At 55.4% G+C, this 26848-nt stretch overlaps 1 protein-coding gene across 2 annotated transcripts; it reads right to left on the bottom strand.

Moving 5' to 3' along the window:
- Positions 1-681: 681 nt before the first annotated feature.
- Positions 682-24898, bottom strand: CSF2RB (colony stimulating factor 2 receptor subunit beta). Of its 2 annotated transcripts, none has more exons than XM_001916689.5 (14): positions 24799-24898; positions 17709-17957; positions 16580-16703; positions 13994-14184; positions 10627-10778; positions 10374-10542; positions 9694-9829; positions 9375-9532; positions 8081-8220; positions 6949-7111; positions 5765-5855; positions 5481-5538; positions 4521-4624; positions 682-3838 (listed from the first exon to the last, which is right to left on the bottom strand). In XM_001916689.5, the coding sequence occupies exons 2-14, from the start codon at positions 17782-17784 to the stop codon at positions 2713-2715; spliced, it is 2688 nt and encodes an 895-aa protein (XP_001916724.2). In that variant the 5' UTR covers positions 17785-17957; positions 24799-24898; the 3' UTR covers positions 682-2712. The 2 variants fall into 2 exon arrangements, with proteins under 2 accessions (XP_001916724.2, XP_023487050.1); XM_023631282.2 differs by having other exon boundaries at positions 10374-10509.
- Between the last annotated feature and the right edge of the window lie 1950 nt (positions 24899-26848).

Raw genomic sequence — 26848 nt, 5'->3', positions numbered from 1 at the left:
GATTTTTCTGTCTTTCCAAGCAACGTGGATCATCTCGTGTCCATGTGTGGATCTTCAGGGGAAAGCCTTTGCTTTCGAGGGCAGGCTCTGAACACAGGGCCAGGGCTCGAATCCTGACTCTGCCACACACCCGCTGGTTGACCCGGGGTAAGCTACGTAACCTCTCTGTGCCTTAGTTTCCTCACTTACAAAAAAGGAGATAAAGATAGTACCTGCCTCAGAGAGTTGTGCAGATTAAATGAGTTGATCCCACTAAATCAGTTGAGCAGGGCCTGCCAGGAATAAGCTCTCGACAAACCGCAGCTATTTTTATGGGGACCTCAGTTTCTCACGTGGTTCTCCAGTCTCATTAGAGATCAAACACAGGACGCCCAATGAAATTTGAATTTCCAATAACAGTGAATGATTTTTTTAGAGTGGGTGGGCCCCTTATACTCGCCCTGGCGCTGTCTTTCTCCTCCCCTCCCTCCCTCCTGGCTTGTCCTAGGAGCCCACCCGCTTCTCGCTCTGTGAGGCACAGTTTTCCTCTTCTCGTCTCGACTGTCCCCAAACTCGCTGTGTGCCTCAAAGACCAAAGGCCCTTTTGCTTAAAAGAATTCATCCTCCTCGAGGCAGCTGTGGTTTCCGATAGCCCCCCTCCCCATCTTCACCAACACACACACACAAGTTTAGGGGTGGGTGTTGTTTTCTAGTAAAAATATTTTATTGCAATTTTTTTCAGTTACCAATGTCTGGATACTTGGGGATTAATATCTTGGACTCCTTTCTAAGACGTGGGTCCACCTCATTCATTTTTAACACAGGATTCTACTTTAGAATGTACTAAAATGTTGTTATCAACGTCACGATTGGTGGATATTTAAGTTGCTTGTAATTTTCTTTGACCACAAACATTGCTGTAATGCACGGGGATGCAGGAACAAAAGTGACAGGAACGTTTGCTCTGCCACTTATTAAAACGTAAAACTAGAATGTCAGAGCTGTGGGGTGTCATCTAGAGAACAACGTAAGAAAATTGAAAGCCTAGAATTCGACTGAGTACATACGGGGACTTTATATCATGAAAGTGGCTTTTCAGACACACGGACCAAACGTGAGCAATTCCACAGATGTCACGAGGACACTTGGCGACTTGTTGGAGGAAAACAAAAAGCTAGCTCTTCATCGCACAGGCTTACATTCCAAAATCATTACAATTTCACATGAAAAGGTCGGAACACAAAAAGAACTAGAAAAACTATAAATTAAGACAAATGCAGTTTTGAAGCAGGTCCGAAGGCCTTGCAATCTTGACACCAAAAGTGGAGCCCGGAAGGAGATCCTCGGTACATCTATTCGACGATACGGAAAAGCTGACGTTGTGGACACTGAAAGCTTCATATACAAAATTAAAAGACAAACCGCAAACTGGGGGAAAGGTTTGCACCATCCATGAAAGGCCATGCGTAAATAGTTTTAAAAATTCAATCAGAAAAAGATGAACACCCAGCAGAACAAAGACTGTAATGAGCTTAGCCCAGTAAAAAAATGCCAATGCCCAAGAAACATATGAAAATACGTGCAAACTTGATAATTATCAAATAATGCAAATTTCAACAATATAATGCCATTTGTTTGCATATCAGAAAGGCAGATTTCAGAGGACCATAATCCCCCGTATGGGTCTGGACGGTAGACCAGAAGCCCCCTGTCCATGGCTGGTGGGAGTGAGAGTTGTGAGGTCTTTCTGGAGAGAGGGCAGCCAGACAATTCGGACTGTAAGCCTGAAAGCGTACATGCCCTTGGATCACTTTTCTTTGCTGAGCAGTTTTTGCCGGGTTTTCTATAATAGTCCTGGGTCCCCGACTCCCCTCCCCTCCCGAACTTCCCCGGGCCCACCAGCCTGGTGTGGAAAGAGCTTCTCAGTCCGGAGGCAGCACGGAGCATGCTCAGCTCCATGGCCTCTATGCACTGCTCCCCAGTCCCCTCCAGACCAGCAGGGCTCCCCGTGACCTCAGAACACTTCTTCCCTTACCACGCCCATTCCTTGGAGTGACAATCCACACAGGTGCTGTGCCACCAGGCCTGCGGCTGCACAGCTGTGAGCGTGCCTAGTTCTGGGCTGCTCTTCCCAGCCGTGACCCCCCCCACGGCCCCTCCCTGTGCCTCCTGCCTCCTGTTCCTGGGCTGGACTCTTGTCCCGTGCCTTCGCGCTGCTGGGGACAGGCCGCAGACACAGGTCCTCCAACGTGGCCAGCCCTGGCGGCATCCGTGTGGGCTCTGACGGTGCCACAACAGCTCAGAACACGCTTAGCTCGGACCTCAAACTGACTCTCATAATAAATCAGTGAAGAGAGAAAGAGGAAAATGGCAAAAGTAAGAAAACCTGGTAAAAAAGAAAATGAGGGCAAATGGAATGAGGATGGATGGAACGCTCTAATAATTCAGAACCTAAAATCAACGTAACTTGAAAGAAAAATGTGTGTGTGTGTGTATGTGTGCCCATGTGTGGAGGGACGCACGGACAGAGAGAGGAGAGAAGCGACTGGCTGAAGGTCAAGGGAGAAGGCGAGTGGTGGACCCTTCTCCCAGGCTCTGTCTGCCCCGATGTGGAAGCCGTCCCTTGGCTCTGCAGAAATGACTGTGGAAGGGACGAGGGCTGGGGGGAGAGAAAAGCAAAGTGGAGAGAAGGCCGCCCCTCCTTGCGCTCGCCTCCCCGGGGTCTGGAGGGGCTCAGCACACCTCCCCAGGCCTGGCGACATCCCACGGGGGCAGAGCCAGGTAGTCCTGCTGCTTCAGGGCTTTGAAGAGCTGGATGGCGGGGACCTGGGGAACGGCCTGGCCCGAGGGCTTCTTGGCCTGGAGCACTTGTTCCAGGTCCCCAGTCTCAGGACAGGGACCCGGGGAAGAGGGCTTAATCTGGGGTGAGAGAGGGCTGGACCCGACCCCAGGGAGAAAGCAGTAGTCGCCGACCTGCTGCAGGACCAGGAGGCCCTCGGGATGTGGGGAGGCGGGGGCGGCATCTGCCCGGGCCTCCCCCAGGCTCAGGACGGGGCTGCTGGTGGCAGGAGGAGCAGGACTGACCAGAGGGGATTTGGGGGTCTGGCCTGTGGTCGGAGGGAGCTCCACATAGCCCTCAAACTCTGGCTTCATGGGGGCCGGGGCTCCAGGGGGCCCACCGGCTAGTCCAGGACAGACGCTGTCGTTCTGGTCTGAGGGGAGCCCCAGACGGGGAGCCTGGGAGACAGACGGGGCCCCTGTGGGTGGGGTGAAGGTCAGGTCGGCCGTGGTGACATAACCAGAGGCCACGCCGCTGTCCGCAGGGCCCCCAGAGGCAGTGGGCAGAGCTGCGGGGCTGTCCTTTGGACCCTGACCGTCCACCATCAGCCCAGGTGCGGGAGGGACGGGGTCTGGCCCGGACTCCAGGGAGGGGCTCCCCTCAGCCCCAGGGCTGGGCTTCTTCTCCAAATCCTGGGCCCGGCCCTGTCCCATCGCCTGGGACAGCGGGACCAGCTGCACCTGCCCGCCTGCAGGCAGACACAGGTACTCCAGGGACCCTGAAGGCAGCGGCTTCTGGCCCATGTCCATCTGTGGGGCCACCAGTGGGCCCACCATGTCAGGCAGGGAGCGGCTGTGGGGTGGCCCCAGGTAGGGACCATTGAAGTCGAAGCCAGAAACCCGGCTCTCAGGCCTGCCCGAGGGGGTGGCCAGGCCTGGCTGGGGGCTGTGGGGCCGCTCGGCGGGCAGGTCTGAGGGGGTCAGAGTCGTGTCAGGCTCAGATGGTGAGTCCTGGGCATCTTTAGGGTCCTTTGTGGTGAGAGGTGACACTTCGCTGTGCCCGCAGTCTATGAGGGACACCCTGTGGGGAGAACAGGTGAAGAGATGTGGAGACCACCCTGGGCAGAAGCCTCAGGCCCAACACAGGCTTGGGGTGGGGGCAGACACCCTGGCTCACAGGGAGCACAGAGCAGGGCGAGGACAGGGGCAGGCCCAGAGGGGACGCTGGACATCCCTTCAGTGTCCCCGTGGACCTCGCCCACCAGCCCCCGTGCTCCTGCTCAGGGTGTCCTCTGCCAGGGTGACCCTCGCACCCTCTGCTCCTTGACAGCCCCAGCGTCAGGGCCCCGGGCACTGCGAGCCTGTGTTTGCTCGGTCATTCCCTCCTTCCTGCTTCCCTGGCATGTAGTCACCTCTCCTGAGGGTCAGTGGTGAGCTGGGGGCAGCATGCTGATGCCATGAGGGTCAGCAGTCCTTCAGCCACCCCCAGAGGTCAAGGCACTGTGGGGTCACCCTGGGCAGCAGAGCAGGGAGAAGCCATCTGCTCCAGTCTCCCGCCTCGGGTCAAGTCTGAGGTCCCTCCCTGACCCAGAAATCAGGAGGTTCTTCCCGCTGTCCAGCTGGGGCGCCTCTTGCTGTCGTGCACACCAGCCTCCAAGGATCTCTCCTCAGGGGCCACAGGCGCGAGGCTGCCTCCTCTGAGCCCTCGATGTGCACGATGGTGTCCCCCTTCCCCTCCAGGGATCCCACGCCCAGACACTCACCTCTCCAGCTCAGGGAAGCGGCCGCCCCACGGCCCCTGGGGTGGGGAGCTCCTGCTGCTGAGGGTCCACGTGCTGTCTGGGAGACGCAGCCTGGCACTCCCGTTCTGGGAAGAGAAAGGACATTGGTGTCTGTGGCTGTGGGGGCCTTTGAGAAACCAACGGTGGGGGGAGGGCCAGGGGGTGGCAGAGGCCTCAGTGAGCCCCCAGACATGGGAGGAATCTCAGCCTGGTCAGGCCCAGCCTGGGCCTGTGACACCAGGAAGGGGAGGCCAGAGAAGACTGGGACTTCCCTGGGTCCTCTGCATCCGAGGCGGGGGCCCCAGTTCCCTCGAGTCTGCTGATCTGGGTGATGCTGCCTCCACCCTCACCCCTTGTCACCCACACTGGCCAGGGCCCCTCCAGGGGCAGAGCCGGCCACGCCTTCCTGACCGGAGGGCCATTTCACCATCGTGTGGGCGCCCACCCCGAGGTCATCGCAGCCTCCCGTGGTGGCCCCAGCCTCACTGCCCAGCCCACTGCCCTTCCTGCAGGGCTCCTGTCTCCAGCCTCACATACCTTCTGCCTGCAGCGGCCTTTCCCACCTGGCACCACCCCGGACCCTCAGAGCTCAGCTCTGACATCCTGTCCTCCAGGAAGCCACGTGTCTCCATGACCCCGCCCATCCCCAGTAGAACTAGCTGCTCCCTGAGCCCACCCTGCACTCCTGTTGTCCCCATGTACTCAGCTCTCCCCTGGTCCTTGGGAGCCCCGGGGGCAGGGCCCTTGGGCATCTGCAGGGCCCGGGACGGCAGGGATGAACTGGCAGGTGCTTGCCCGGCTCTTGCAGCTTCCCCGCCCCTTCCCTGGCTGCCCAGGCCCCAGCCCTCAAGCCCACAGGCAGGGGAGGAGGACCTGGCCTGGGGCAGGGGCTGGGTGCAGAGGAGCCCCGCCCACCCAGCCACCCTCCCAGGCAGCTTCTACCTGGAACAGGTGGCTCTTGCTGGGGTTGGGGATTTTCTCCTCCCACTTCCGGTTCAGTCTGGAAAGACAGTGGGGAGGTGACAGCCGCCAGAGGCCTGTGGGTCACTGCGCCATGCCCACACTCCCCAAGCTCAGAGGGGAAACTGAGGCTCAGGGAGAGGCTGGGATTTGTCCATGGCCCTCAGGGAGTGGATGGCAGGGCAGGGACAGGAGGGAGCCGGCTGTGGGTGCCTGGCAGCCCCTGGGGACCTGGGGACTGCACCCCCATCATGGAGTCCCCTTACCTGTAGCCATAGACACCGCAGAAGCGCAGGGCTGGGAGCAAGACGAGGGTGGCGAAGACCAGGATGAGTGCCAGGACCCACATGGGCAGTTCTTCCGGGCGGGAAGGGGGGAAAAGGAGCGTTAGCATCTCGGGAGGGAGAGGCTGGAGGCTCAGGAGGTGGATGCTCAGGGCCCTACCGTGGTCGGTGCCAGCTCAGGGGTCCCAAAGCTCAGGGCATCAGGGGGGTGCAAAAGGGAGAGATACCAGACACAAACAAGAAGAAGAGGGCCTTGGTTTGCACCCCATGCAGCGTTCAAGTGCTGAGGAGGGCACCGTGGGGTGAGCCTTTCTGTAGCCGGAGGTGCTACTTCAGTGGGACTGTGACCACAGCCCATGGCAATCCCAGTGGGCTTCCTAAAGGAGGCAGCATATAAACTGGGCCTCGAGGAACGGGAGGATTGGAGAGGCATAGACGGGGAAAGCCGTGCCGGTGGAGGAACCAGCAGGTGCAGAGGCCCATCAGGAGCCCCCACACTTCCTGCCGGGCAGCCTGGAGCTACTCACAGGCTGGGCCCTCCAGGACTCCCTAGCTCTCCTTCCCCGGGGCCCGATGTCCAGCCCTCCTTTCCTCTTGACTGTGGCCCTCTCCCTGGGGCTCCTCCCATGTTCGGGCTGCCTGGGACTGGGGTGCCTGCTCCCCACCTCCTCCATCCTCTCCTCAGCCACCTCGGGGACCTAGTCCTGCCTTGTCTCCGGGTGGCCCCTGTGGGGAAATGTGAGGGAGAAACAAAAGCAGCCAGAGCAGGGAAGTGGGGAAGATGAAGAAATCAGACCGGAACCTCTGGTCCCAGGCCTCAGTCTGCGGCTCCTGCTGTTTGCTGCCATGGCAACAGGAACTCAGGCTGAGAGGTCACTGGGTCAGTGGCTGCCATAACAGCGAATGAAACTGTGGGCCATATTATTAGAGGGCTAAGGTCTGGTCTGAGGGAGGAGTGATGGGGAAACCTGCTCTTCTCTGCCTCTCAGGACCTCACCTGAAGCCTGTGTTGCTCACCAGGCGTCCCTTTCCAATGACTAGTGACAGGTGGTAGGGAAGGATGCTTGGGTGGGGTTGGGTCACATCTCTGTGTCTGTATCACTCCTGTCCTCTGCCCAGCTGGGCTGCACCAGGGGTCGGGGGGAGAGGTGGCCGGGGAGACCTACCCCACTCAGTGCCCCAGGAGCGCTCCTCACTCCACTCGCTCCAGACCCCGTTGTAGCCCCCGGGGGCGGGCTTGACCCTCACTCTCGCCTGGTACTTGGTGGAGGGCTCCAGCCGTGGCAGGGACATGCTGTGGGCGTTCTGGAGCAACTCTGTCTTGCTGTCCTGTGGGTGCAGGTGTGTGAGCAGGCAGGCCGAGGTGAGGCAGCCTGCCTGGTGCACGAGGGCCCAGCAGCCAGCCCCTCCCGCCCCAGCACCCCAGCCTGCCTGCCAGGTGCCAGTCCCCAGCTGGAGCCACATCCACAGGTCACTCCCACCATGGAGGACCAGCCCAGCCCCACGGGGGACAGCACTGTCCAGGACCAGGCTGCATCTCCCGCAACGCACCCTGTGACACGTGACAACACTGAGGCCCAGGAACTCCGAGGAGTAACACGTCCCCCTGCTTTGAGACCCCTCAACCTCCCAGCTCCTCCGGGGCAGCCTGCACCCACTTGGCCTCCCCAGGAAGCGATGCAGGATGCCTGGACTCTGGGCTCTGAGAACGGGGCTCAGGAGCCCAGGCCCACTCCCAGCTCCACCACTGACCCACCCCTCCTGGCCTCAGTTTCCCACTTTCAGACTAAATGGCTGGGGCTGGCTGCCAGGTTTCTGATCTGGGCTCTGTGGAGCCCCAGGTTGTGGACACAGCCCCAAGGGCTGCCTGGGGGTGGGGGCAGGAGACGGAGCCCCGGCCGGGGCCCTGCCTGACTCCACAGAAGCTGCTCTGCTCTACCAGCTGCACGTCTGAGTCCAGGTGAGATTCCTCTGAAGAACTGTCCCCTTTATGACTTTGGCAAACCCTTCATGCAGCTGTCCCTCCGCCCTCCCCACCCTGGCGTCTATGCCCCCTTTGCAATTCTGAGTCGGCTGTGTTAGTTTTGGCCAAGTCACATGACCTCCGGGAGCCTCAGTTCCTTCACCAAGGGATGGGACGGTGACCTGCTGACCACCTGGGGTCATGACACCGAGTCCCAGTGGCTTCCTCTTGCGGGTCACCTGCTGGGAGCCAGGCACCTGGCAGGTGTCGCCCTCCTGTGTGTTGTCTCCCAGCCCCTTCCCCACACCAGCCCCTCCCGGGGCCCAGGCCCTCACCTCCCATGAGGCTGTGTCTTTCTTGTACTGGACCTGGAAGGTATGGCCTATGTGTTTGTACATCATTTCCTCCGCTTTCCAGAGCAGGACATAGCCGTCTGTGCTCCTGGTCACATTGAGTTTCGGGGGAGGCATCTGGACTGGAGGGAGGGACACTTTTAGGGAACATGTTCCTAACATTCCTCTGATCGAACATTCCTTGTCTTCCATGCTGGTCAGAGGTGCCACCTCCACTGGCCCAGAACCCACGTCCTGCCCGTCTCGGGGTCCCTGTGCCCCCACTTCACCATGTCACCTATTTTGACCCGAGCACCCCTTCCCTTGGGAGATGCTGAGACACATTCGTTTGTAGTGAGCTGACCCAAAGCATGGGGTGCTCCTAGTATTTCAGTAAAAACAAAATCACTATTAATTGGATCTATCCTACAGTATTGACTATGATCTAGGCACTGTTATAATGCTCAACATGCATGACTTATTTCACTTAATTCCAATAACAACTCTATGTAGTAGGTGCCATCAACTTGTCACATTTTACCGAGGGAGAAACTGAGCCCCAAAACAATCGAGTAACTTGCCAAGGACAGGCAGCTACTGAGCGGTAGGGACAAAGATGGCAACCCAGCAGATTCCCAGAGAGCAAGTGGCGGATTCAAATCCAGGGGACATGGGGGAAATTGGCTGCTACTTCTGACACAGGGCACAGACTGGGTGGAAGAGCTTGGTCATCGTGATCAAGCAACGTGGGAGTTTCCTTTGCTTGGGGTCCTTGCTACATAACAGGAATCAGAGATGTTAACACACAAGGAATTGCAATTTATTTGCACGCACCCCTTCCCTGATTGCAGAAGTAAATCATAGAGCAAGACTACAAATATCAGTCAGTGGAGGACTCTGGAAACCTAAAAGAGAACAATCCAATCAGTGAGTGAAAGGGAAAGTTTGGTGGGAGGACCAGGAAGCCCTGCTGGCCAGTAGGAGCTTCAGAGCAGCTGCAGAATTAGAGGAACGCAGAGCCAAAGGAACAGAGGCAAAAGATTTTAGGGATGTGTTCCTAGGGATTATCAAGAGAATTTTCCTTCCTAGGAGTTGCCATTGTCTTTGTTGTATATTGCTTCTTGAGAACCTTGAACAAAGATTAGAGTCACTTTTGTTCACTTTCTCAGCGGACCAATTTGTGTTGAAAGTGACGCACGTGGAGACTGGGCCATGAGGAGCCCTGAGTTTACTTGGGTTACACAATAAAACAGAGCTGTCCCAAGACCCTCGCACAGAAGGCTGGGGGCAAACTCACTGTTCTCTGAGCTCTTGATAAATTTCTCTTCCTCCTTTGGCCGAACAGAGACGAGGTACTGGCTGTGGGTCCTGGGGTCGGGCACGAGGATCTGGCATCGGTGCAGGATGTAGGGGCTGCCGGGCTGGTCCTGCAGCACTGGGGAGCACTGCTCCTCCCTGAGGACCACAGCGGAGGTGAGGATGGGGGGAGGCGGGGACCACGGGGGAGACGAGAGCTCGGGATGAGCTGAGGCTGCTGCTGGGGCCCCCAGACCCAGGAGGAGGCCTGGAGAGGGCACGGCCAGAGGAGGGGAGGGCACAGAGGAGGGGGCACTCACCCCGCGTCGGGGCTGGACCTGTAGAAGAGGGCAAAGGAGACCGAGCTGGCCACCTCGGTCCTCACTTCCCAGGAGCAGCTGAGCGCGGTGGCCCCGTCGAAGAAGCACTGGAGGTCCCGGGGCTGGGCCTCGTCCCCTGGGAGGGGAGACAGTCCCTCACTCACTCCCTCCTTCGCTCATGCCCGGCTCTCAGCGGCCACCATGAGACTCATCGCAGAGAGACCACGGGCCGTGGGGCCAAAGAGCCCAGGGCTTAAACGTCAGCCTGAACCTGCCGGCCGGGTGAGCACAGATCAGAGAGAATTCCGTGGACCTCCATACGCCTGTGTGAACGGGAGAGCGTCCACGTTCCAGGGTAGGGGTGTCACACAGTGACGCTGGTGTGTCTGCACGCGGTACAGCTTGCAGGACAGCAGAGCTGCTCGCAAGGCCACTGTCACTATTATTGGGATTGTTCCCCGTCAGAACGTGTGTGGCACCCTGGGGCCCAGCAGTGAGTAAGCTGCAGCTGCCGCCTCTGCAGGGTCACCTGGGGATGGGGGGTCCCGGGGAGCGGCTCCAAACAGGCAGCATGGGAGGTCCGGGGAATCAAGCAGTGTGGACCCCTGGACCCCTTCTGCCTGGGAGCTGTAACAACCCCCTCCCTGCAGAGGGGGGTCGCCCCAGCTCGACCTCGTTACCTGGCTGGGAGTCCCAGCGGACCTCCGGGCTCCACTGGCTGGGCCGTCCTGAGAGCCCCGAGCCTGGGGCCAGCCGGGCGCGCACTCGGGCCACGTAGGTGCTGCTGGGGAGCAGGTGCTCTGGCCCCAGGATGGCCTGGAAGGAGTCGGAGAGGAGGGTGGGGGCGTCCTGTCGAGAGAGAGGGGCTGTGGGGCATGTGCTGGCTGGGCTGCGTCCCTGTGGGCTGGGGGCAGAGCTGGCCATGGTCCCTACCTCCCAGGAGTCCTGAAGCCGCCTGTAGACCACCTCAAACTCCAGGTTGGACAGCCAGTGGCTCTGGGAATCCCCAAGGGCCATACTCCAGGTCAGCAGGAAATGGTCCCTGGCATTAGTGATCTGGAGCTCCTTGGGGGCGGGGGGCTGCACTGGAGGGAGAGGAAGCAAAGGGCCCATGAGGGGCTGGAAGCCTGCTCAGCAGTCAAGGCCCTGCTGGCCTTCGTGTGGACAGACCTGGGTTCCAGGTGGAGCACTGCCCCCACCAGATCAGTGACCTTAGACAAGACCCCTCTCCTCCGTGGGCCCTAGGCCCTCAGCTGCAGGACCATGGGATCAGTGGGAACGTGGTCCTAGCTGTGCAGATTGCTGTGTACACAGAACACGAGCTCCGTCAGGGGTGCTGACAATGAAACTGTAAGAGGAGCCTCCTTCTGCCCCTGGGCCCCCACTGCCCACCATGTGGCCTGTGTGGCCTCCTTCCCAGCAAAGCGTGCTGTGGCTCACGTCGCTGCCTCTCCCGCTGCCCGCTCTCCTTCCCTTTCCCCCTGCCCAGCGTGCTGCACCTCTCGGTGCCCAGCATAAACGTCTCCTCCTCTAGAATCTTCCCAGACAGTCCCCCAGGCAGAATCCATTGCCCTTTCTGGCCCCACCATAGCCGGTTGTGTGGTCCTTACAAGGCTGGAGGATTTATGTGTATCCATGTCTGCCACCCCGGGTAGTCGAGGAGCCCGTGGGGGACAGGGGTTGGGTCTTGACCCCCTTCCCTATTCCCAGGGCCTGAGATGCCGTGGTCCAGGGAATTTGGGAGACAAAGTGAGCGAATGATTGAGTGAGTAAATGAATAAACACGTGTAAGCAACCTCCAGAGACTTTTCCTGAAATCATTCCATCAACCAACAGCAAGTCAACACCTGCCGGGACCGACAGGGTTGGCGAGCAGACTCAGTGATTCATGGCCCCTGTCTTCCTGAAGCTTCTGTGTCTAAATGCTGAGGGATGACTTTCAAACCCAAAAAATTCAGAGAGAGCCCAAACGAGATGTAACTGTCCCATGCTGGACCTGAACACGGTGAGCAAGAGCCTGTCAGAGCTGGAACCTTCAGAAAATCCTAAGCCCAGAATGGGGGGTACATGGCGCCCCTTCACGGCCCACCACCGTGCAGGCGTCACTCATCACTGGCTGTGCGCCTGGCCCCTGAGCCTGACATGGAGGGTACCCTTCTCGGCACAGAGCTCTGGGAAGCTGCTACCAATCGAACCGACTGGGAACTCAACCGAAAACCTATTCATCCCACCTGAGGGATTTTAGCCCACCAGCTCATTTCACGGCTGGAGAAACTGAAAGAGGAAGCGAAATGTCCAGATCTCCAAATGTGGGAGTCTCAGAGCAGATCAGACGTCCGTCTGTCCCCTCCCCAGCCCCTCGCAACCTCCCAGAATCATTGCCAGAACGGTCTGGGCTGGACTGACCTCCTGCTCAACATACGCTCCAGGGGGCGATACGCCACCCTCCCCTCCCAGTGCTAAGTTCTCCCCATCTCCAGTGTGACGCCTTCCCTGTCACCAGGCCATAGGTCCACGGGGCGGGGATACTGCCTGGCTTGTTGGCTCCTCTCCTGGTGACGTAGGTGCTCCAGGAAAGAACAGATAGTGAACGAATTGCATGCAGATTCTAACTTTGATTTGTGTCCCATCCTCTGGCCACACCCCAGTTGAAGCCTCATCATTTCTCCCACGGCTCCAACCTCCTGCCCCCTCCTAGCCCCTGCCATCTACCTTGCACATCGCCCACTTCCGGCATCCTCACACCTATGTCTGATCATGTCCCTCCCCTTCAGAGGCTCTCCACCACCTAACTGGTGACCTCCTTGCAGGGCACAGAAGCATCTCCCCTCTCCTTCCTCCCACTGTCCAGCCTTCTTGACCCTGATGCTCCCGGGACACAGTTATTAGCGCTTTTCCAACCTGCCTCACCCTCCGGGCTCTCCCAGCCTTCACACCCTCCGTTTCCTCTGCCGGAAGCGCTCTTCCTGCTCTCTCCTCCTTCCACCCTTCAGATCTCCCTGGGAAGCTCTTCATCTGGGAAGCCAGTCCTGAGCCCCCAAGGGCTCCTTGCCCCCTGCCCCTCAGCACGTGGCACATACCCGCCTTCAGTGAGCCATCACTCAAGAGGACACCTGGTGCTTCCGGCCTCTCCAGCCTGTACCTGAGCTCCACCTGGAGCGTCCTCTTTCTCATCCATCCAACACACATTTTGAGACATTGTTTGAAATGAATGCACCACGGCCTTGCCCATCCCCTCTTCCAGGCAACAGCTTCATGCCACGGGGATGAAGAGAGGCCGGAAACAGCGGCCGAGCCCCCTCCCCTCTGACACCTGCAAGGGCAGCAGGGTGGCCCAGGGTTTGGGACCCAGGGTGCTAAAGTCACCAGCATCTGGGTACCCCTGGGCAAGTTTCTTGCTCTCTCAGCCTCAGTTTCATCGTTAGTCAAAGGGGGTTAAAAAAGTAGCACACGCTCACATCACGCATTATTGTGATGATTAGAGAATGTCAAGCAGTGTTTCCTAAAAGCCAGCCAGCTGCAGGATTCTTGTCATTTTTTAAAGTTAATGAAGATGAATATTCATTAACTTTAAAAAATGACCACTCCCACACACACCTTTATTTTAGACTCATTCTAAGCACAGATAAAATTGAATTAATGAGATTGAAGTGCTCATTATATTTCTGTCTAATCTACAGTCAAAGGAAGCCTAACTATGTAAAGTGATCACTGACACCCACTCAAGACCATTGGCTTTCATAGGCCGCTGTGCACACGTGGCGCACACATTGGGGCCACTCAGCGAGGGCCACCAGGTGGTGACCTCCGTCTCTGCAGTGCAGCAAGCGCTCGGCACGTCTGACCCATCACTGTCAGGACTGCCCAGAGGGGGCGCTCTGGAAAAGTCATGTCGCCCCTCTGGGTCTCAAGTGCCTCATCTATACGATGGGTTGTTGCAAAGATTGGATGAAATCATGTTGATGGGAGAGTTTTCAGGATATAATTTATGACTGCATAGGAAGGAATGCTCTGGAAGGGACGCCTTCAGTGCTGGCAGGCAGTGTCCTGGCAGGCGGTGGAGCAGCCAGGGTGAGGTGGGGCAGGTGCCTCTGACCGGGCCCCTCACGCTGTACCTGCTCCAACGCCCCCATCACAAGGAGACCACGTCCTCTTCCCCCAGGAGACCAAACCCAACCCCGAGCCAGGGTCTCCACCCCTGGAAGACGCTCGCTCCCTGGCCTGCCTCCTGCCATCCAGCCACCCGTAGGGCCCACCGTCCACACAGGGACCACTCCTGGCCAGGGCCCCCGGGCCTCACCATGCTGGGCCAGATTGATGTTGAGCTGGGCACCCAGAGGCCTGTCTGGTCGGAATGAGAAATAGTCTCTGTCAGCAAGGACGAAAAGGTTGTAGGGAATGACGCATCTTCTGGGCACAGAGCTGGGATAAATGTGGTCTGACAAGGACGTGTCATCACTGAGATGGCAGGCCACTGGCTGCGGGGGCTCCCTGTTAGGAGGGGACACAGGTCAGTTCAGTGTGAAGAAGAATGAGTCATTCACAAACATTATTGAGTGCTTACCGATAAAGGGGGATGAGGAGACCAGAAAGGCCGGGTTGGAGGATGCACTTTGAAATGGGGAGACAGAGACGACCTCTTGGAAAAGGTGACATTTGAACAGAAACTTGAAGGAGGTGAGGGAAGGAGCCATGCAAATTCTGGGGAAAGGGGATTTCAGGTAAAGGGAAGCAAGTGCAAAGGCCCTGGGGCAGGTGCAGGTTTGCAGTGCTCCATGACTAAGCAGTTAATCAGTGTGCACAGGGTGGAGTACGTGAGGGTGGGAGGTCTAGGAGACTAGTTGAGTGTGGGAACGGGAGGCCAGCACTTAAAGGGAATTTAAGGAATTTGGATTTCACCATAAGTCAGGAAAATTTAGAGAGTTCAGAGCAAGGGAGTAACATATTTTGATGTATGCTTTGCAAGGATTCCTCCGGCTGCTGGGTTGTGGATAGATTGGGTGGAGGGGAGATGGCAAATCTGGAGACAGAGAGCCCATTTAGGAGGCTTCTAGAATATCCAAGCAAGAGGATGTGGTTTGAACCAGGGCGATGGTCTTAGCATTTGCCGGATTCAGGTTCTGTTTGAAGATCCAGTTGACGGCATTGGCTGATGGGTTGGATGTCGTGGTGGGGAAGGAAAGTGGCCAGAGAGATGAAAAAACAACAACCAAAAAGCCCTCAGTTGTGTGGCTGAAGCCACAGGAGCCCCCATTTGGTGAAGTGAGATGGGGGGACTGGGCGAGGGCACACCTTGCGGGCAGAGCAGGAATTTGGTTCAGGACATTGGGGTTGCAGACACCTGTTATCGGAGGGACAGTGGGGAGAGGCAAGCTCACCTGCTGGCCTGGAGCTTCGGCTGGAGAGTGTGGAGAGCGTCAGCCCTCAGCCTGAGGTGGGGTCTCCGCCCACCGGGTCAGACATCAGACTAGGGGTCCAGGGACTCCCCACCTCCCCCTTCAAGACTGAGACTAAAGAAGGGAGCAGACACGGAGACAGAAAAGGGCCGGCCAGGGAGACACCCGGAGAGGGGCGAGTGTGGGGGCCGGGAGGCAGGAGAGGCAGGCACTCCGGGAGGACGCAGTCATCCCTCTGAGCCGGGGGCTGCCCGCGGGGCCACAGGAAGAAGGCTGAGACCGACCCTCAGACTCAGCACCGATGAGGGCTTGGCTGCCCTTGGCAGGAGCCGTTCAGGTGGCCCGGTGGGGGCAGCAGAATCCGGGGGGAGTGGGTTCAGGAGAGAAAAACTGGAAAGGCACTGGAGACAGTGGTGTAGACAACTCTTTAGAGGAGAGTCACCTCAAAGGGAAGAAGAGGGTGGCCCCGGCCGGAGGAGGGGGGTCAGGAGGTGCCTGCAGCCATGGGTGGCATCTGTAAGCCGGTTGGGCCCGTGGGCTCAGTGACTGGGGATGATCCTGGGGGAGGGCCCAACCACGGCACAGGGAGAGTGGGAACCCTGGTGGCAGCAATGTCCTTGAGCAGCAAGACCAGATGGGACCCCAGCTGCCGCCTCAGAAGGGACAGGAACAGGAAATCCCACAGGCGGATCCCGGGAGGTGGGTAGATGTGGGGGCAGGGTGAGCGTGGAGGGGGCTGGGAGCTTCTCCTCTGGGGGTGTCTGTGGTCTCAGGGCAGGAGGAGGGGTCACAGCGGAGGGGGGAAGGTGGAGCAGGGACTCAGGAGAGTGGAGAAGGAGGATGGAGGCTCCCGGGAGAGAAAGAGAGAGAGCTGAGGGGCGATGCTGGGGGTTTGAGGAGCTGGCTCTGGGGGGCGCCCTGTGACGCTGGCTGTTTAATGGTCTCTGTTATGGTGAGCGAGACTCTCCCCAAACCCGGAATGGTGTGAGGATCCCTCCCACACAGCATGCGCCCAGGAGACCATGTGAGGAGAGAGGAGCAGACCCACACCCTGGAGGTGGCCGGGCCTCGGGGAGACACAGAGCCCACCCCGCAGGCCAGACACTGGTCCCTCTCAGCCGCTCGCCCACCGTGTGGCCGGGGGAGGGACCTCACCTCCAGGGCCTCAGCCTCCTCCTCTGTGAACTGGGCGGCACATCCCGGCCCTGCCTGCCTCACAGTGACAGTGGATTGAGACACGCTCCGTGGGGCGGTTTCGTTAATTTGTGATGAAATGAGACTGTCACCATCACCATCATCAACCGCATTAGTGTAGACGGCTTTTCCGGGAAACCCCGACATCAGACACCAGCACCTGGGCCTGGCAGGCCGCCCGCCGGAGGAGGAGCTCCCAGGCGGTGCCTCCCCTCCTCTGTTCTCTGCCCCCCACCCAGCACAGCCCCACGTGGTGGGGCCCCTCCCTGCCCCCGGGCCCCCGGGGTGTCGCTCACTCGTTCAGCCTGCGGTGCAGAGTCACGTTGAGGAACCGCGGGGCGTCCCGCGCGTCCGCCCACCTGCAGACGATGCGGCTGGTGTAGTCGTTGTGGCAGCTCAGGGTCTGCAGCGGGACGGTCCCTGCCCAGGGGGACACAGGAAGGGGTCACACTTCTCCCCTCCAGGTGTCCTAGCCACCACCCTTCCCTGCCCCTCCCGGGCGCCGGGCACTGGGGGGTCCCCCAGAGTCCTGTCAAGGCTCCCGGCAGCGAGGCAGAGAACCCAGGGGCCCTGGGCGGGGCCGGGGGCTTTGTGTGTGTGAGGGTCCTGATTGCGGACCCTGCTGTCTGGAGAGAAACAGAATATTCTGGTCGATCACAGAGCGTTCCCTGAGCCCCAGCTGCGTCCTGCTCCTGGACCAGGTCTCCGTCCCACCCCAGGACGGGACGTGCGTCAGGCACAGGCCCTGCCCTGACCCTCGGGGCAGCCTGGGAGGAGAGGCACAAAAGCCCCTCTAAGAGGCAGCGTGGCGGAGCCCTTCCCTGACCTCCCCACCCTGGTCTCCTGGCCAGCTGCCGGGCCTGATGGTGGGAGAAGGGACTGTGGCTCCGGCGGTTATCAGAGAAGCCAAGTTCTCTGGGAGCCCCCGGGGAGGAGGGTTCGCGGGCCTCGGGAGCCCAAGGAGCGTCCCAGCTGGGCCTCCAGGCAGGAGGAGGATGCTGGGGCCAAAGCAGGGAGAGACCCCCAGACCAAGGATCCCCCAGGAGCAAAGGCGCAGAGATGGGAGCCGGTCAAGGTCGTCGTCAGAGCAGCAGAGTGTCTGGTGGGGGAGGAGGGGCAGAGAAAAGACTGGAACCGCTGGCCTGGAGGTTAGAGGCCTTGAATGCCACACTGAGAAATGTGGGCAGAGAAGGGATGCAAGTGGAGATGGAGTTTACAGGAGGCCAGAGAGGAATGAGCAGGAGTGTGGGAGGAGGAAGAGGGAGACGCCAGGGAAGATCAGAGAGAGAGAAGAAACAGGCAAGGGAGGGCGGAGGGAGGGGGGAGGGAGGGAAGATGGGAGCCCATAGGGTCTGAGAGCTTCCTCAGGACAGCGGCCCAGCAGTGGGGAGGGGTCAGACCAGGGCAGGGAGCATTCGGTCTCACCTTGGGCCCCTGCCACACTGAGCCCCCAGCACAGAGCCAGCAGGGCGACAGGGAGCAGCTCCCGGGTCAGCACCATCTTTGAGGTCAAGTCTGGATGAGAACGGGGCTGGCACAGGGTAGGTCCAGGTCTGAGCTTGTTTCAGGGTCCTCACTGCCCTGGAATCTTATGTTCCTCTCCGGCAGACGGCCAGGTCGGACCCATGTCATGGGCTCTTGCGACTCCTCCTTCCAGGGCTGTGCTCCTTAGGCCTGGGGACGGAGGTATCAGCTGAGAGCTGCCCCCTCCCCATCCTGTAGCCCCAGGGACTCAGACTGTGCTGTAGAGTGAAGCCAGGAGTGGCCTTGCGTGGGCTCCCGCCCCGCGGCTGCCTCGGCCTGATACCTGGGACAGTCCCTTCCCCTGAGTCAGGGGCTGGGGCGTGACTGAGAGAGAGATGCACTAATGACCTCTGAAGAAGTGGGTTCTCGCTGGGTCGAGCTTCGGGTACCCCTGGGCAATGCCCCGGCGAGGGGAAAGCCTGAGCGGGTGGCCTGGCATTTGATCTGTTCCCAGCTCCCCATGGGCCGCTCACCCACCCCTGCTTTGGGGTCGTTGGGTGTTGGGGGCCGGTGTGTCCTCCCCTGGGTGTGACCTCACTCATGTACGATCATTCACACACTTACTCTCACCCTTGGACCTGGTGCTGTCCCCGTCCTCCTCCCTTTAAAGTCACCCTCCCACACCATGTTCTGAATGCCGGTTCCCTTTTCCCCGCAGAAGGCTGGGGATTTCCTCTTTTCATTTTGTCCAGCCCTGGGAAGTACCCAGGAGAGCACAACAGATGGCCGTGGCTTCTTTCCTCCCCATTAGATTGTCTGAAACTCACTCAAGACGCACACGTGCACACACACGGGTGCGCACGCGTGCACACACTCAGACCCAGAGCAGTGCTGTTGTGGTGGGAAGAGCAGAGCTCTGGGCTCAGCCAACCTGGCCTTCAGCACAGACTCTGCCCCTCCCATGCTCGTGACCTGGGCTAACGCACCAATGCTCCCTGCACCTTGCTCTCTGCGTCTGTAAAATGGGCACAGGTCCACCTAGCTCACAGGGTGGCTGTGAGGAGGACCACACGCGGCGATGTTGACAGAGCAGTCGGTCCGATAGGAAAAAGAGCAGGTTCGTTTGGAGCTGGGGGAGAGTATTTGTCCACTTTAGCGCCTGATGACGGGGGCAAGGCCGCGGGGTAGGCCAGGGAGCGTCTGTGTGGGCTGGTGCAGCTTGCTCTGCCCACCTGGGACCAGCCTAAAAGTTTAGAGCTTCTATTTGGATCTGACCATAAGTAGAAACACTACATGTGTAAAGAAAGAAATTCATCCCCAAATAAGTGATAGGTTGAACACAATTCCAATCAAAATCTAACAAGATAATTTTGCAAGAATTCAGAAGAAAAAATATATATATGAGGCCAGTTCATGAGATTTTTAAAGATAAGGAGGCTCTACCCCAAGAGCAAAATTTATTACAAAGATCTGATAAGTAAAGCAGTTGTGTTGTTGTGTGCGTACAAACAAACAAACATATACGCAGAGGATGGATCAGTGGCCATACTGACCAGAGAAACTCTATTTTACCCCAAATGTACTGTATGATGAAGGAGAAATCATGAATAAATGTGAAGTGGTGGAATCATAAAAAGTGCTAAGATAATTGGGTAACAACGTAAACACAGCAGCCCAAGGCCCTATCTCATGCCAGTCCCCAAATACCAGGCTAATTAAAAATTCAAATGTAAGAAGTCAAATCGTATTAAACTTGCAGACCATAGAAGCAAATACTTTTCAACTGTTTAAGCTTAAAAGCAGTGGAAAAAAATCAGAGAGACAAAGGCTGGCAGATAGTACATGAAAGCAAAATCTTCTGTACTTTAGAAAAATAGTAGAAGCAAAAAGCTAAGGACAAAGGGCAAAAAAAAGAAAAGCGCCAAAATTATGGAGAACAGATTATTATCTTTACACCATAAACGGTTAAAACAAATTAGTGTCATCAAAGGACACAAGCATGAAATTTACGTGCACGCAGAGAATTCGTGTCGGCAGCTGACAATTATTAAGTGCTCACTGTGAGCCGGGCGCTGTTCAGACGTTAACACATCCATGTGCAGGTTACTGTTAGAATCTCCGGTTTGCAGATGAGGAAACAGAAATAGGGACATTAAATAAATGGTCCACGATCCTCGACTGGAAAGGGACGGACTGGGGTTGAATTTCCCCACCGTCGGTGTCATGCGTGTCCGTTTTGCCATATGCTGTCTCAAAAGACACTTCTGTGGACACGCACAGATACAGCAAACACAGAACAAAACTTTAAGACATTTAAGTTGGCAGCCTCAGGGAGACTTGAGACATCAGAGCCGTTTAAAAGAACAAATAAACAGAGTTCTTTGAATTTGAAGGTATGAGATCCATAATCAAAAAACAAATCTCAATTACGGGTCAAATCACAGAATGAATGCTACAAATGATGGTGTTACAAAGGCAGATGTTGAAGACAGAGCAAATGGGCGAGGAGGTGGAAAACCTTAGAGAAAAGCTGAGGCCCGGAACAGGCGTCCAGGAGCTCCAGCCTCTATCGTGGGAGCCGGCAGTGAGGCTGTGGGTGGAAAGCAGAGGACAAAGAGAATTGAGAGCAGGAATGACAGACAGTGTCAGCCCTACCTAGCTGTCCCCTTCCTCCTTGGTGACAGAAACTCAGGTTTTAGCTGGGCTTATTGCTGCACAGAATAAGAGATTATATTTCCCACATTCTCCTGTAGCTAGGTGTGGTCATGTGACTAAATGGGGTCCAAGGAGATGCGAGTAGAAGCACTGGGTGTGCCTTCCAAAAAAGGCTGCTTTAAAGGAAGTTGGCTCAGGTAGAAAGGGTCCATTTTTGCCCTCCTGCCTTTTCTCTTTTTTCCAGCCTGCAACTTGGAAGTGATGGATGGAGCTCCAGCAGCCATTTTGGACCATAAGTTTACGTCCAGGAGGGGCGCCATATACAAGGATAATACAACAGAAGAAGAGGAACTTGGATCCCTCTTGCTGCTGTAGAACTACCGTACCAGCCTGAGACGGCCTATCTCTGGACAACTGTTATGTGAGGGAAAAACAAATGTGTATTGTTAAGCCACTGTTGTTTGGGGATTTTCCATGTGCAACCAAACAGATGGAATTGGAAATAGAAGAAAATCTCAGGGAGCTTACAAGGAGAGAGTCCACTAACTGAAGAGAAAGATTCATTTTTAATAGTGCCAAACCCAGTCATACACTGGTGAATTCTCAGTCATCCAAGAACAAAAGCATAATCCTAGAAGCTTCCAGAAGGAAACAAACAGGTTCTTTTCAATGGAACAAGGGTCAGGTTGGCAAGACTTTCTCACAAGCGACCCAGAACTCTAGATAGTGCTGTCTTGAAAATACTGAGGGAAAATATGTTTAAACCTAGAATAATAAAAAGTCAAGCTTACTTTGAAGTTCGAGGGCAAAAAAACACACAACATTTTAGAAATGTAAGGAGAAAGAAAGTTTTTCAGATCTTTTCTGAAAAAATTACTCTCAGATTTATTTCAGAAAAAAAAATGTCCAAGAAAGAGCTAGCGTGTGATACTGGAATCAGGCATGAGAAAAGAAACCAATAAGACTTGTAGTTAAGTAAAGAAGAAGTTTTACCGTATAAAGTGAAAATAAATAAATACATGATAGCAATATTGAAGTAAAACTCAGATGATTTTATCGTGGGAGGTGGTGGTGAGGCTGCGGGTGGAAAGCAGAGGAGAACTGAAAGCTTGCAAAAGATCTCGCGTTGTTTTGAAGAAGCATTTATAGGTTAAGCCCAAATGCTAATGGAAGATATATATTAAATATGCATGTTAAAAATATAAAGGTTAAAAATCACTAAGAGTGAGAGCTAAGCACTGAGCAAGAGGATGATGGGGAGAGGCAAGGGAAAAGGAGAGCGAAGGAGAAAAGAGAAGAGAAAAACCTAACGCCTTCTCGCGCAAAATAAACACGCACACCCAAATTCTCAAACTCTTGAAGAAATTTAACGGTAGCAATAAAAACTGGAAATGCAAAACACAAATTCGTTCCAGACAAAAACAATTTCATAGGACAATCTGACAAAGACTTTAATAGAAGAATGCAGCCTGGTCACATTGGGATTATTCCAGAAACGGATGGAGAGCCATTGAGAAATCTATTTATGATGAAAGGAAACAGATCAACAGATTAAAAGGAAAAAAAGGGTGAGTTTATCTTGACAGACGCTCCTAAATATTTGATAATACAAAAGCCATTCCTGATTAAACAAACAAACTTCAGCAAAGGAAGAAAGGTTGGGATTTCTGGGTATCTACTGGAAACCTGTTGCAACATTGGAGTCAAAGGGAAATCTTAGTGCCGTCCCTGTCAAAGGCACAGACAGGAGAATGCTGTCTGCTACTGTCATCTCCAGAGGCCACTCCTTCTCAATAATCTCTGAATCCAAGTTCCAAAGGATTTTTAACAGGCTTGATAAACTGATTCTGGATTATAACAAACCAAACATGAGAGACTTGCTCTATTAGCGAGAAAATAGTAAGGCATATAATAGTGGACAAATGGAACAGAAGACAGTGAGAAAAATAACCAAGTAGGAATTTGGGAAGTAATAATGGAGTTTCAAGTCACTGAAGAAAGAGGATGGGCTGCACATGCGTAATTAATGATATCGTGACAATCAGCTGATAATGTTTCTTTTTTTGAGGAAGATTAGCCCTGAGCTAACATCTGCTGCCAATCCTCTTCTTTTTTTGCTGAGGAAGACTGGCCCTGAGCTAACATCTGTGCCCATCTTCCTCTACTTTATATTTGGGATGCCACCACAGCATGGCTTGACAAGCAGTACGTAGGTCCACACCTGGGATCTGAACCCTCGAACCCTGGACCACCAAAGCTAAAAGTGCAAACTTAACAGCTGTGCCACCGGGCCGGCCCCTGATAATTTTTTTAAGTTAGATTATTACTTTACACGCTACTTCACCCTTCCAAATTCTAGACAGATTAAAGATCTAAAAGCCAAAACTAAAATGATAAAAGCATTAAAAATGTTTCTTTAATCTTAGAAGTTGAACAAGACACCAAATCCAGAAATCTTAAAGTAAAAAGTAATGACAGATTTGACTTAAAGCAATTAACACATTTTTATACGACGCAAGATATCTTAAACATGGTAAAAAAAAGACAAGTGATAATCCGGAAGAATATATTTTCAACACGTGAAAATAAATTGCTAATACACATAATAAATGAATCACCCAAAGTTAATTCGTAGAAGACAAAGAACCCATCAAAAAATGGACAGAGGAGATTTTCACGCACATCAGAAGTAAGAATCAGATAATTTTCATCCATTACATTGGACACAATTAAAAGATTGCTCGTTTTCCTAAAGGGAAATTGGCCTTTTTATGCACAACCATGGGGTTGTGCGTTAATTCAGCTGCTTTGAGGATGATCTCATGATATCTACTAAAATTTTAAACCTGCGAAATCTCTTGCCCAGCAATTCTGCTTCTAGGAATCTGGGCTGCAGAAACACTTTCATAAGTGTGGAAAAATTGGAAACAACCTAAGTGTTCATCCATATGGCATTTGGTGAATCATTGAGTGTCCATACCAATAAATGCCACGTATTTCTTAGGGTTAATCAGTAAGTTAAATCAATGTGTATTATTGTGGAAAGTTGTCTGAAATATAATATTAAATGAAAAAACAAGTCGTAGAACAGTATGTGTGTTATAATTCCATTTACATACAAAGAAAAACTATATACTTATATCATGCTTAGAAAATGTTCTGGAAGCATACATATGGTAAAAAGAGTGGATGTGGGGCTAGGGCATCAGGATGAATGAGACTTTATCTTTTATGCTGTGTAATTCTAGATCATTCTAATTTTTAATGAAGCAGATATCCACGTATTTACTTGATTAATATTAAGTAACTCACAAAATATCCTGCGGTATTGGTGGATACAGCACTCCGTAAGTAAAACTGATGAATGAAAACAAGAGTGAGCAAAAGCTAATGGGATAGATTTTACTCGTTATAAAACTATTAGAAAGCAGGAGAGATGGCCAGTAGAGAAAATTAGAATCCGGATATGCAAAAAGATAACAGCAGGGCGTTTGATGACTAAAAATTGCACACATGCGATGCAACTTGCCACTTGCGCCTTGTACTCCAATTCAGACCCATAGAAACACCTGTCCTCCCATCCTCAGGGCAAATGCACACACCTGCACACACCCTGATGCAGACACCCCCAGATGCCCACCCACCCAGACAACAGACTTGGGTACAGACGTGCACATCCGAGCCCAAACCCCACTAAGCAACAGCAGTTCAGGGCGGAGTGTGATAGTGAAAAACCCTTCCCAGAGCGGGAATAATATGTCCTGGGCGAGGGACTTGGCCCTCCTCAAATTCCAAAGTCAGTTTCCCAAGCTCCCCGAGCTCTGGGCTGGAGCACAGCAAGGCTCCAGGCCTCACCTTCCGCCTCCAGGCTCTCTGCCTCCCTGCATCCCTGTGGACATCCACGCATGCATGTGCGTGCGCGCACACACACACACACACACACTCTCTCTCCTTCTAAACCAGGATGTCATGACCTATCGGTGCTGTTCCCACTCCAGAGACGAGGAGACAGAAGCCCAGGGCAGGAGAAGACACTCTCACCAACACTTTAGTGACAAAGCAAAGACAGATGTCTGACTCCCAGCCTGAGCTCCCCTCCACCTCAGGCGACCTCCCTGTTGTCAGTAAAGCTGGATCCTGCCAGTGAGGCCCAGCCTCCCCAGCTCTTCACACAGCAGCCCGGCAGGTCCGCACCCCCTGCTGTCTCCTCACCCACTGGCTGCCCAAGGAGTCTGGGCTCAGGTCTTCCCAAGAGGCAAAGCTCTAACCTCCCTGGGCCCCAGAGCTCCCCTGCCCACTCAACCCCAGGCCCTCCCTGGCCCTTCCATCCCAGGCTGCCCACGCGGCCCCCGCTCCCCACCCCACCCGTAGCCTGCCCGCGAAAGCCGGGCCATACCTCTCTGCGCTGGACAGACCAGCCCTTCTGCTGCAGTCTCCAGGCGGCAGAGCGCCTCTCACGCTTCCTATTTATGCTGACGTCGTTAGGAAACGGAGGGGCAGAAAGAGGAAGCGATGCTGGCCCAGGCCTGTTTCTGTGCAAGTGACTCTTCACAAGATTGCCCAGCTTCCCAGAATCGTGGACAGCAAGATAGCCACTTTTTTCTAAGCCTCACTGACTTTGTAATGTTGTGCTTGTACCCCACTTTGTCTCCCTGTGAACTCCTACGCACCCTCTAACTGCCAGCTCAATGCAAAGTTCCTCCATGCAGCCTTCCCGGACACCCCCAGGGGGATGCAGGGGGAGGTGGCTGCAACGACCAGAGCAGGTGAGAGCCCAGAGCCAGACGGACCTGGGCTGGACTCCCCCTCCCCTACTGCTCGCGGCGTGACCTTGTGCAAATTACCTGCATGTAACTTTGCCAGGTCTCAGGACCCCCATCTGTTATTTACTTACAAGCATCTACAGACATGGAAGGCCCAAAGGATTGAGGGAACCAAAGCATGCTGTGCAGCAAGGCCTTAGCTCAGAGCCTGGTGCACGATAACCCCCATGTGTGGCCAGTACTATTTTGACTCCCCTCGCGTCCTTTTGCCTTGCATCTCCCCACACTGCCCCATGGTCCTCAGTGTTCACGGCTGTCTTTTCCTAACCCTGCCTTGTGTGTGGCTCACATTTCTCTCTCCAGCAACCAGTACATGCCCTGGCACAGAGGAGGCCCTTAGTGACTGCGTGTAGAATGAATGAATGAATGAACGAATGAGTGACTCAATGAGTAACTCCCTGAGCACGGCAGGGCTGGGGTTAAGGCAAAGTGAGGGAGGCACCCCTTGAGCGTAAAATTCAGGGAGGCAGCAAAACACTCAAGAATCAAGATAAATAATATTTTAATGCAACATTGTAAAAAAATCAGAATTAATGCCCCAAATCCGGAATTAACAAAATAGGAAGTTTTAAATAAAGACAGGCTGAGTATCGGTGCCGTGTGCAGCCAGGTTGGAGCCTGAGGCAGAAAGAGAGAGCAGTGCTGTTTCCTCTGAGCAGACATGAGTGAGAGAGGAGGAGGATGCCTCCCAGGGCGGAGGGTCAGGGGCAGGGGCAGGGATGAGGGGCGCGCGGGGGGCTGGGAACCTATAAAAAAGCCGCTGGACTTCTGGCCTGTCTCTGCTTTCCTCCTGCCAGGAAGGGCACGCCTGGCCTGGAACAGCTTGGAATGCCCCACCGGGGCAGAGAAAGCCCCCGCTGGAGGGCAGAGCGGTGGCTGTAGGACGGGAGCTCTCTGGGGACACTCCTGCCGGTGTGCAGTCCCTTCCATCATAGACAGGTGGTGCGGGGTCTGTCCAGGGCTCGAGAGGAGGGAACTGAAGGGATGTGCAGGGTCTTTCTTCCTACTTAGGCGCTCCCATCCAGCCCGTCCTCCCTGAGCTCCTCTGTTGTGCTGGCCAGGCTGGGGGCTGGGGACCCCAGAAGGGGCCACACCCAGGCCTGGTCCCCAGGAGCCCAGTCGTGGGAGAGGCCCTCCCGGAGGTGAAGGTGGGCAGAGTTCTCCCGCCGTCTGCTCGGCCCACTGCTGGCCCGGGGCCCTGGCACCTGAGAAGGCCGACACCTGGGCTGGGCTGCAGGGACTTCTTCAGGTCTCGGGGGATTTCTACTGTCCTGAAGCTTGAAAAGCTCCCTCTTGCTGGCTTGAGAGCAGGCCTGACCCCCGCTACTGCCCATTGAGAGGCCCACGCCGGAGAGGACTCTGGTTCTGTGTGTGACTGTCAGGTCCCACCCAGGTCACTGCCATGCTTCCCGTGGCAGGCCTCGGGGGCGGCTGCCTTCCCACGCTGGCCCGGGCACACGCGGTGCACGGCTGTCTCTGAGGGAGTTGCGGTCAAGGACTCAGGCCCCTGACCCGTCATGCTCCTTCACATATTTGCATTCCTGGGCCTCTGATCTGAGGCCTTGGGCAGAGGCCTTCTTCAGGTGCCTCCACCGAGGCCTCCTTATGGTGGAAGGAGGGGAC

Source organism: Equus caballus, chromosome 28 (genome assembly GCF_041296265.1).
Source record: "Equus caballus isolate H_3958 breed thoroughbred chromosome 28, TB-T2T, whole genome shotgun sequence".
Classification (NCBI taxonomy): Eukaryota; Metazoa; Chordata; class Mammalia; order Perissodactyla; family Equidae; genus Equus; species Equus caballus.
This window is presented reverse-complemented; position numbering and strand designations above follow the sequence as displayed.